Genomic DNA, 11,328 nt, shown 5'->3' on the forward strand with positions numbered 1-11,328 from the left:
TTGTAAATTCTATTGAACACGCAACATTTCACAATCATATCACGTCACTTCAAACATATTTCGTCGGGATTTTAACTTGTAGAACTCATTAAACCATAGAAGAAGCTTCGTACTTTTCCCAAAAAATCTCTAAAGATTTGAGTATCTTCATCTTCTGAAACCGACACAGAAGTTTGTGCTAACTTCTCGTCTTCATCTTCTGACCAATTCATCATTTTGAGAGCCATGGTTTGAAAGAGTAGCATAAATGTGTGAATATGAATAAAATGAAAGAAGAATTGTGTGAAAATAAAAAGGTTTATAATGGTATTTATATAGATATAAATTTAATAAAAAATAAAAATAAAAAAATGCCTAAAGTCACCATTATACATGGTTAAAGAAAGAGTCAAAGAGTAAATGATTTTTATTGAGCGTTGTAGGTCGTTTTTGACTTCATAAAATACGATGACCACACCTCACCATAAAAATTTGAGAGGTGGTGTGCACTAATTACGATCGTGATCTCATAGACCACGATCCTCTCATGGTAACGATTGCATAAGGCATACAACAAATTCAATCTTTTTATCAAAGAATTTCAACTTTTTTTTAATTATTAATTTTTTTATGACTCTATATTTTGACCAAAGAAAAGAAAAGGAAAAAAAAGGCATATGGGAATTATGCTTCACTGGATCTAGGGTTTTTGTCCCAAAATTCCCGGTCCATATATAAATACCTCAACTCTTCATCCTGCTAACCCCTCTCACCCAAACTCTACCGGCCGTCATCCCGCTTATTCCGTCCATCTCACCGATCTCCACATACAAAATTTTCAGAGATGGCTGTTACTTTCTCCGATCTGCAAACTGAAGCTGGCCTGAAGGCTCTCGAAGCTTTCCTCTCCGGAAAAACTTACATCTCTGGGTCGGTATTGCATTGTAGTTACTCATTACTCAATTCACTCGTACCTTTATTTTTCCCGATTCAGTCTATTGTTTTGTATAATTGTTGTGTTTTCATTCGAATGATTCAGTGACCAAATCACAAAGGATGACGTTAAGGTTTACGCAGCTGTTTTGGATAAACCAAGCGCCGATCTGTACCCCGCTGCTAGTAAGTGGTACGAGTGCGTTGCTTCACAGCTTGAATCAAGGTCTGTTTGAACTCTACTCCGTTTACTTCAACAATATGCACCTTTCTTATTCTTCGGCGATTGTTGTCGATCGGGTTTAGTAGTAATCTAGGCATTCGGTAATTTAGTTCAGTAGATAGTCAACCATGATGTAGACGATTAATCGTGATATAGTTCTATGCTAATACTATAATTTGTCTGTCAGTTCCACATCTACATACGACCTTAATTATGGAATCAAAGTGGGATTGACATAGCATAATGTTATGCTAATCAATAGCGGTGTGTGTGATCTCCATTGTTACTTACCTTTTACAACTAAATCATGCAGTTTCCCAGGCAAATCTCTTGGGGTGAGAGTCTCTGCTCAATCTCCATCAGAGGAAGCTGCTCCAGTCAAGGAAGCTCCCAAGGTGTGTTTCACGTTCCCTATATCTTTTTGATCATTTTTTTTGGTTTCAAACTTACTGAGTTACTGAATTTTGATCCATGTGGATGTTACAGGAAACTGAAGCTGCAGCTGAAGATGATGATGATCTTGATCTCTTTGCTGATGAGACTGAAGAGGAAAAGAAGGCAGCTGAAGCAAGGGATCAAGCAAAAGCTTCAACAAAGAAGAAAGAGAGTGAGTTTGTTCACCTTTTCTTTGTTTTATTCTATCTTATTTTCTTTCTCTTTCATCAGCTGTATAACTCCATGTATAATTTAGGTGGGAAATCATCCGTTCTTATGGATGTAAAGCCATGGGATGATGAGACAGACATGAAGAAGCTTGAGGAGGCTGTTCGTAGTGTTGAACTAGAAGGCCTTCACTGGGGACAATGTATGGTTTTATTATAGAAATGTCTTTGAAATACAAATCGAATATAGAAAATTCACTGCTAAAAAGTTAATTGGTGTTGTGTTTGTTTTTTTTTGTAGCAAAACTTGTGCCAGTTGGTTATGGGATAAAGAAGATGACGATCATGTTGACCATTGTTGATGATCTTGTTTCTGTGGATGATCTGATTGAGGATCGACTTACAGCTGAGCCCATCAATGAGTATGTGCAGAGTTGTGACATTGTTGCATTCAACAAGATCTAAATGCAAACCCCACCCACAAGTTTTGGTTTTCTATCATCTTGTTTCATGTTAGTGTTGTATTTCAAACCAATCATACTTGATGCCAAGGATTTTTATTGGAGCTACTAATGACACCACCATTTCCAGTTTTGTTTGCTCTAAATACATGTTGTGTCGCATCCTTGGAGACCATATATTGATTAATGCTAGAGAAAAATATACAATAATGTTTGATTTAGAGTAAATTAGGTTGTTGATTTTTTGGGTTAATAGATTAAAATAATAATAACATATCATAAAAGGGAGCCCTGGAAGATAGACCAAGGGTTCATTGGGAAAACTGAAGGATGTGACAAGTGAGGCTTTTAGAGAAAGGTTTGTATAAGATGATGAACCATCTTTTTATGGCTTATTTGTTAAGGTTTTTGGAAGATGTGGCTCATTAACCCAAGTTCAAATCATGGGATCTCCATTTAGGGCGGCCAAAAGAAGGGTTTGTGATGCCAGCTCCGTAAGGGTTGCTTAGCATCATCACCAAAGACAGACCTTCTCCCCCATAACCAACGTTAGGGTTGGTGAGCATGTTGTTTTTGTTTTAGATGATGATTTTCAACTTCTTTATTTGAAGAATGTCTTGCATATATGAAGTAGTGTAGCTTGCTCCATTGAGAGGTTGCTAAAAACACAAATGAGATGTCAATAGGGAAGACATAGAGGATCATTAAGATACTATTTAAGAACAAAACAGATACCTAAAGGTATGACAACTATTGCGGTATTAATCTACTTGGTAATGCAACAAACTATAAAAGATAGTGTTGGAGGCCATATTAAGACATGAAACAACATTACTTAAAAATAAATTTTACTTCATGCCAATGAGGTTGAAGAATGATGCTGCTATCCACCTTTTTCAAGCGCCATATGAAAAGACATAAGGAGAGATAAGAATCTCTATATAGTATCTGTGAGTGTTCATTGATGAGAAAAGTCATATGGTTGTGTACTACATAAGACATTTTGTAGGACCCTATAAGTGTTCCAAGGAATTATGTCAAGGTTATATACGTCTTGTCCTATGGGTCTACGACAGGTCTTCAAACTACCACCGGCGACATATGGTCTTTCATAGGCTACACCAATGATCGACTCTTAGGTGTTGTTTGTTTTTTTGGAAAAAACCTCTTCAGACCTCTTATTGTTGCGCGATGCAACACACGCGCAACACTTTTCATCTCGCAGCTGTTTGTTTTTTAGAAGTCTTCAGATTCAAAAACCTCTGCGCGTGCTCTGTTTGGCGCAGCACTTGTACTGCATTTCCAACCTCTTTCTTCTTTTTTTTTTCTTGCTGAAATTTTTATTATATGTTTTTGAAATTTTATTTCATTTTTTTTTTGTTTATTCTTGTTTGATTTTTTTTTTTGTTTTTTTATATTGAATAATGATAGATTCTTGATGAAATATCATTATTTTATTACTAAATATCTTAATTTTTTTTGTTGAAATATCATTATTTTTTATTGAAATATCATTAATTTTTGCCGAAATGTTATACATTATTAAATTTTTCGTATTAAAAAAACTATTTTTGATTTATAAAATTAGTTTATTTTAATTTTTAATATCTGCAATAGCATGCAAATATAACAATCGTAAAAATTAGGTCGATGTCCGTCGAATGACGACCATAACTAATTTTGCTGCAGGACTTAATGTATGACGTTCTTAAAAAAAATAAGTATATATATTTTTTTATTAAGAATCGTTTAATATAGATCATTATTAGATTGCGACTAGTTATATGCTAATAAAATCAATAAGATATGTATATGGTTAAGTTCATATAGTAGAAGGGTATTATCTATAAAAAATATCTAAGTCCATGCAATTATGTTAAGTAATAATAGGTGAACCTTATTATTTTTATGACAAAAGTGTAACAAAATATATGGAGCATGAAATATACATAAGTGTGTATATGGTTAGGAAATCTCGAAAACTTCCTCATTCATACCCAAGATGTTCATTATTGACATAATACACCTCATGTAAGGGTTAGTATGACACTATTTGCAACATATTACTAGCCATAAGAATTAAAGGCCAAAGTCAACACCTAGGACTCTATTCTTCTCTCTCTCACGTGGTTAATGCTATTTCACCCACCAAATCCCACCTTTTCTACATGTAGCAAGTACCATACATTAAATTGGGTTGCTTTCAAGATTTAATTAAAAGTACAAAGGAAGATGAGGTGAAATAGCTTAACTTTTATGAGTAACCAAAGAAATATAATAATGATGAAAACATGGACAAGTGGATCACCTTAAATGACTAACACTCCTCCCTCTATCTCACGTGTCCTCTTTCCCTCACAAGTCATCCATCCATGCAAAACCCTAAGCCATTATTAGAGAGTATTAGAGAGTAGAGTTACTTCAATAAATGGCCAAAAGTACACATTAAAGGAAAGTAGGAAAGTGGATAGCTTTGAGAAGTGTATAAAAAGAGCACTATTAGGGACCTTTAACCCAGAAAAATTCAGCCTCAAACTTCTTTCCTCTCTACTTCCCCTCTTGTGTTCGGAGTTCACCAAGGAACACCTCCACCGGAGGTGTTTATTGGCTAGTTTACCGGTAAGCAAAGAGGCAGCAGCCTCTCGAAATTCTCCACTGATTAACCAACCTTCGAGACAGCCAAACACCCTCCCTGGATTGATCTTGTTGCTGTCAAAAGCTGCTGCAAAAATAGGAACGAAAAGGGGCGAGAAAGCTGCCGGAAACACCCCCGACAACCCCATTTCGTCGACAATTTTTGTGGCTGTTTTGGGTGAGTTTATTTCACCTTAAAAATCTGAAATACTTGCTGTTTTGAACACCTTAGTCAAGCTCAATAATCTAAAACTAGATTCGTTTATTGTCGGTGAAGGTATCAGGTCTTGAACGAAGCACAAACCTCACCGAATCCTCCCGTCTAAACTCGAGAATCACGCTCCAAATGTGAGTCTTTATGGCCCCGTTTTTACATTTTTACTTATTTGGGGGGAGACACATACTTGAGTATTTTGATATAATAAAATGGCAAAAAGTTTATATGTTACATGCATACACAGTTAGTACTAGATGCAAAAATTGTTAGAGTCAATGTTTATTACATATACTATTTTTTTTACAAATGACGTTTGTAATAAAGGTGGTGGTTAGTAATGGTTATACACAAAATTTTTATAAAATGTTAGACTTATTTACAAGCACTTGTGTAAACAAAAGTTAGATAAAATTAATCTAGTGTTATATTATTTGTCGGGACAAATAAAAGTATCGTTAAGAACTTATGTCAAAATTTTGATAAATGAACATGTTTAACTTGTCATGATAGGTATAACCATATGACTTGTGTATATTAGGGCATTAAGCTTATTTTTCATCAAGTATTGATAGTAAAGATTTAAACGAGATGATAAAATAAAAATATACAAATGAATTATAAAATGATATCAAGAGTATGAGAATAAACCACAAGTAGTTATATATTATGTTATAATACGAAATCTTGTTGATAAATAATGTGTTTGTATTTTTAAGACTAAAGTTTACTTACAAACGAAAATAATACGTTTCAACATTAAGTAAATATTAAAAATACAAAAATATTCGATTAAAGCAACGATCGGTGAACCGATGTAACACTAACTCGTATGAAGTACTCGACTACGCTAAAGGAACGTCTTTCCTATCGGTTGGTAGATTGAAATTTTTGAGTAAATACCGTCTCTTTATTTGAAAGCTAAGTTAAATTTAATATTTAACTAAATGCACTAGATAAAGATAAAATCATAAATAAAGACTCGCGTTGGCGATCATTGGAAGCGGCGGATTTTTATTGTCATGTATTTTCGCGGATTGTGTATCCCGTGTATGCTTGTGGGAGTAATGTATCGAAAGGGGTGGAGAAGAGAGTTTGTTGATGGTGTGTTTTTCCCTTGTAAGGATCCGATCTTGGAATCGACACCAAGCTTTATAACCGTTAATCCAGGAGGAATCATATACTGTAGGTCTATGTACACGACATAGATTTATAATAAAGAACTTTGGTGTAGATCTAATTCTTATGGAAAGATTTATACGAATGGTTATTTTCCGTTTGTGGTTGCTAGCTACAACTTCGTCTGACGAGGCAACAGGCGTCAAGTGTTTCTTTCTTCGTTACTATACGACTACTTTTAAACGTTAGTAACGATCTCGATTCCTCTATATTTATTTGTATTGTGCCTGTGTGGCTTGTTTATTGCGCTTATGCGATTTGTGGAGGAGCGACGAATAGTGTCGGTTATGGGCAAATTAATATATTGAAGATTTTTACTCGAAGATGTATAGATCTAGATTGAGTCAATTCTCCCAATTTGGGACCGAGAGTGTCGAGTGTTAGGAAGTTATATACTTCTCCTTACGACATAATTTTTCGTAACAGACAAGTTCCAGAGAATAAAAATCGTCATGAAAATAACTAATATTTATTGTTTAAAAAGTGGTTGAATAGAAAAATATGCTTTATAATTTACCGGTCTTTGGAAACATTATTTTGAATTATAAAAATCATCGGAGTCAAAAGAAAACCTATAAAGCTCACCAACATTATTGTTGACGTATTTTCAAAATGTATGTGTCTCTAGGTGTTCAAGGTGGCCAGAAGAACTCTCACCACCTGTGAGGATGATGGGTTTGACGTTGAAAATAAATTGTTGGCTCTATAGTAACCTTTTATCTCTTTTATGTTGTAAGAAACTGAAATCTGCGTATAACGCTTTTGGACTATTAAACAGTGTGTTTTGTCATATTCATACTTCGGATGAATGTAATGTCGAATAAATTCTGTTATTATATCATTATATGTTGTTGACTATGATCCAAATGTTTAAGTCGCAACCCCGGCGTTTCCGCCATTGGTCAGGGTGTGACAGCAAATGTTAAAAAAACAAACACGCTTCTTGTTACAGTCTGCAGCCGTTTGGTCCACCTCTTCTACTGCAGAGGGTTGAGAGGTGGTCCGCAAACTTCATGAATTTTTGCTTCAGAAAATCAAACAACACCTTAGGCATACATCTTTGTGCTTTTTAAGGATGGGGCCCTATCATCATGTCAGGGGAAGAGTGTCGTGGCACATATTACAAATGAGTAGGGGTGAGCAAAAACTCCACTGCAACTAAAATTAACCTCACAAACCGTATAAACCGCAACCGCAATAAAAACCGATGGTGAAGTTTTCTGTTTTTCAAAAACCACAAATTTGCGGTGCGGTGCGGCTATTAGTTTTCAAAAACCGCAAAAAAATCGAACTGCATATATTATATACAATTTTTTTATTAATTATTAATATATTAAATATTAAAAATAAGACAAATTTCATGAATGAAAGATGAATAAAATACTAGAAGACAAAAGTGTTGGTTTTTTACTATGTTTAACTTTGAAAAATGGTGAAATTAAACAATTTTAAGAAATTTATTATTAATTACTATTGATTTGATGTTTTTAAGATATTAACTGTTTGTGATTTAAGTTAATTGTTTTATACCTTATGTTTTTTTTTTTATTATTAAAAGTAATATGTTTGAACTCTTAAAACCGTTCGAGCTCTAAACTGTGGTTAAAAACCACACAAAATAACCGCACCAAATCCATGCGGTTAATAACCGCAACACAGAAAAAACAAAACCGCACCACAAAAATAACCGCCTAACCGCACCGTAAAAATAACCCCACCAAGCGGTTTCGAAAATGGACTAAACACATTTGCGGTTAGTGGTGAGGTTTTGGCTAATAACCGCACCGAACCGCACCGCGCTCACCCCTGAAATGAGCTAAGTGCTAGGATTGAATACCCAAAGCTAGAAGGCAACAATCGAAGAAAATGGTTATAAATCAGCACAAGTTTAAACAAAATATCTATGGTGTAATACAAATAATTGTGTTTCCACGAAGGGTAGTTGATAGATATTTTGTTTAAACTTGTGCTGATTTGTAACTTGTGCTGATTTGTACAAATGAGCACAAGTTTAAACAAAATATCTATGATTTGGGTTTGTTGCTTCATTGGGTTGCCATTAGTTGACATTCATCCAACTTGTGCATACCCTAAAATATCTTTTACAACATAAAAAATTGTAAATAAGACATTCGTATTGAAATTCATAAGCTTTTAACTTTTCATAACTCTTATGATAATACCATTTCAATCAAGTAAACACAAGTTTACACACAAAGTGGTATACAAAACCAAGTTCCAAGTTCAAATAAATCACACAAAAATGTCACATGCTTGAATATTCAAGCTCTTACTAGTTTCTACGACATGGGATTTTTTTTCCTCATTATTATATTAGGTATTTGTAAATTTGGTGAATATGTAATGAGTGTTCAAATAAACCATCATAATGGGACTAAATGATAAATTTATCTTTGCATTCCAAAAAAAAAAACTTAGTGAGACTAAATGGCAAGAGTGAATCCCTGTTTCAACTTTTTGCTTGGGACAAAAAAATTGCAACTTTCGCAGCTTTGGGTTCCATGTTTCCCAAACATTAAATAATAAATAAGATGAAGGGCAAAATAAAAATAACGATTGTATTCAACATGACAACATATCCCATCAAATTCAGATTTATGTATTTCATCATATTGGGATCGATTTCGTCACCATCATGGAGTACAACTCCATGGTTTTTTTTTTTCCTCAAACTTCCAAACAAATAAAAACCCAAGCATCTTCATTCCTCTTGCTTTATTTCTATAACAAAAACAAATACATCTTCCTTCCTTCCTTCCTTCACTTGAAGAAAATCAAAATCAATAGCCCCAGTAATCATTTCTGATTTCATCATCAAACTTCTTCTTCAACTCTGGGTGCTTCTCAAAGTACTCATCAGCAGTCATGGTGCTAAGCTTTTTCTGTTATAAAATCAAACAATCAAATTCTATTTTCAACAAACAAATAGCATTTAAAATGGATTTTAAGTTTAAAATTTTTGCCACGTCATCATTGTTTGTTACCTTCAGGTCTTGCACATCAGCAATTTCTTTCTCAAGTCTTTCAGATTCCTTGAGAGATTTCTGCTCTGCTTCTTTCAGTTCTACCAACTGTCATTTCAATTTTACAAATATGTATATTATCAGATCAGAATTTAAGACCTACAGTAAAATTTAATAACATACAGTTTCTTACCAGTGCATCAAACTTGGGTTTGTACTCTGGGGTAGTTTTGTCAACAAACTTTGGGATTTCAACACCTGAAAAGAGGATCATGAATGTAAATTTTGCCTAACCATGGTTTGTATAAAAGTGTATGCATGTTTGTTTGTTGGTAAAGAAAGACTTACTTTCATAATATTCTTTGTAAGAATCAACAATGCGGGATCCAAGCCCTTTCCTGTAGTACTCCCAATCAATAGGCTCTGGCTCCTGCATTATCCAACAAGAAAAATCATTGGAATTGAAATACAATGAATCTTCTCCTTTTGTATACCTAAATTCTCGAAACCATGTCATATGAATCTTCTCATTTCAATTGCATCTACAGGTTGTATGAAAATTTAAATACTTTTGACAATCCAATTCAGCAAAGACATCGCGAGTTCCAAAATTAAAATCAATTTATAGCCTACAGAGTCAAAATTATTCCTCATATATACACAAAGAAACGAAACCTCTCGATGTAAAATCATTACGACAGTGTTACTATTAAAAAAGTACAGATCACAAGTCATGATCAATGTAAATAAATAAAAGAACAATATCAGCATCAAACCTAATCTGAATGTTTCGGATTACAGAAACCCTAGTTATCCAATAGAATGCAGATCCGTATCGTTTAACATTTGACATCAATAGATTCAATATAGATAAACACATGCCGTCAATCGATAAGTGTATAAAAAGATTAGAGAGATTGATTCAATGACCTGGCTAAACTTGGTCTGAAGAGTTGAGTTGACTTCCTCAAAGGCACGGCGGAGTGACGAGAACTCCTTACGAGCCTCATCGGTGACGATCATCTTCGCCATGCCATCCCAATCGATAGATTTTGATGCCTTGAATGCCACATCCACCACCTTCTTCCCTGCACCGCTCATCTTTCTCTGTTTTTTTCTCTCTCGGAAATCGAAGAGATGAGTACCTCGGAGCTATAGCAACTGCCAAATTGCAAAGTGTGTCATTTTAGGGTTCGTTTTAGTTTTGGAGGTGTTTGGACGCACGGTTAAAAAATAATTAGTTACAAAACAAAAATAATGAAAATAAAATCGTACAGAAAATTAAGGTTAAAAATCTTGAAATCTGGATATATGGAATATTTTCTAAGACATAATAGAATGAAAGTTTTAAACTTTGTAATTATAATTATATGTAAACATTTTACCCTTATAACCGGCTGCTACCGGTCATAAGGGTAAAATATGAACAGTTTCAATAGTTTAGTGACAAATAGATAACGAAAAAAAGTTTAGTGACTAAATGTGAACAAAATTGAAAGTTCGTTTCCCTCTAAAAAGTTCAATGACTAAATGTGAACAAACTTCCTATTGTATTATGTTTTAGCAAATTATTTATTTTTGTTTAATTGTAGCAACATTTGTTGATGAAGAAATCTATTAAATAAAAAAAAACAAAATGTAACATCCGGATTTCCAGGTATCATAATTTAAGTATTTTTCTTTTGAGTTAAGAAGAGAGACTCAACGAGTTGACGCCTCAACTCGTCGAGTAAGGTCGCGACTGATGACTCAGATTAATGAATGGACTCAACAAGTCGGTGAGACGACTCGACGAGTCCACGCTGTTGGAATAAACCCTAAATCTTTGGGCCCGAGCCATATTTAAAGACACTTATGGCCTTCAATTGCGACTACCTTTCCCATAAGTGAGATGTCACACCCCAAAACCGGAACGGCGGAAACGTTCTGGGGTGGATGACGTCATGTCAAGTATCACAACATATGCAGTATAGTAATCAAAGTACAACAACCATTGCATTAATAGTAATAGTTTTACATAAGTTACATTTCATAGCAACATTAAAGTAATACAATGAATAATATAGTTGCAGTTCGGTACTAGGTTGTCTCCACAAAAGCTCCCGAGATGTACATGTCT

The 11,328-nt window shown here is 34.2% G+C and overlaps 2 protein-coding genes across 2 annotated transcripts; one reads left to right on the plus strand and one right to left on the minus strand.

The window, feature by feature from the left end:
- Positions 1–724: 724 nt before the first annotated feature.
- On the plus strand, positions 725–2,344 carry LOC145089474 (elongation factor 1-beta 2-like). The gene is made up of 6 exons (XM_079027912.1): positions 725–909; positions 1,019–1,138; positions 1,449–1,530; positions 1,622–1,742; positions 1,827–1,940; positions 2,039–2,344. The coding sequence occupies exons 1-6, from the start codon at positions 824–826 to the stop codon at positions 2,200–2,202; spliced, it is 687 nt and encodes a 228-aa protein (XP_078884038.1). The 5' UTR covers positions 725–823; the 3' UTR covers positions 2,203–2,344.
- Positions 2,345–8,778: 6,434 nt separating this feature from the next.
- Positions 8,779–10,392, minus strand: LOC145089482 (ATP synthase subunit d, mitochondrial-like). The gene is made up of 5 exons (XM_079027916.1): positions 10,140–10,392; positions 9,558–9,639; positions 9,403–9,467; positions 9,231–9,317; positions 8,779–9,128 (listed from the first exon to the last, which is right to left on the minus strand). The coding sequence occupies exons 1-5, from the start codon at positions 10,308–10,310 to the stop codon at positions 9,027–9,029; spliced, it is 507 nt and encodes a 168-aa protein (XP_078884042.1). The 5' UTR covers positions 10,311–10,392; the 3' UTR covers positions 8,779–9,026.
- Positions 10,393–11,328: the final 936 nt, after the last annotated feature.

Source organism: Lactuca serriola, chromosome 1, assembly GCF_051521515.1.
Source record: "Lactuca serriola cultivar US96UC23 chromosome 1, Lser_US96UC23_V15, whole genome shotgun sequence".
NCBI lineage: Eukaryota > Viridiplantae > Streptophyta > Magnoliopsida > Asterales > Asteraceae > Lactuca > Lactuca serriola.

What these genes read in the sequence shown, in the direction of transcription:
- LOC145089482 (XM_079027916.1), bottom strand. Translation starts at nt 10,310, where the DNA reads ATGAGCGGTGCAGGGAAGAAGGTGGTGGATGTGGCATTCAAGGCATCA. An exon ending in TTCAGACCAAGTTTAGCCAG is followed by an intron (nt 9,640 to 10,139) that starts GTCATTGAATCA and finishes TGGATAATGCAG; the next exon opens with GAGCCAGAGCCTATTGATTG. An exon ending in TTACAAAGAATATTATGAAA is followed by an intron (nt 9,468 to 9,557) that starts GTAAGTCTTTCT and finishes TCCTCTTTTCAG; the next exon opens with GTGTTGAAATCCCAAAGTTT.
- LOC145089474 (XM_079027912.1), top strand. Translation starts at nt 824, where the DNA reads ATGGCTGTTACTTTCTCCGATCTGCAAACTGAAGCTGGCCTGAAGGCT. An exon ending in TTCAACAAAGAAGAAAGAGA is followed by an intron (nt 1,743 to 1,826) that starts GTGAGTTTGTTC and finishes TGTATAATTTAG; the next exon opens with GTGGGAAATCATCCGTTCTT. An exon ending in AGGCCTTCACTGGGGACAAT is followed by an intron (nt 1,941 to 2,038) that starts GTATGGTTTTAT and finishes TTTTTTTTGTAG; the next exon opens with CAAAACTTGTGCCAGTTGGT.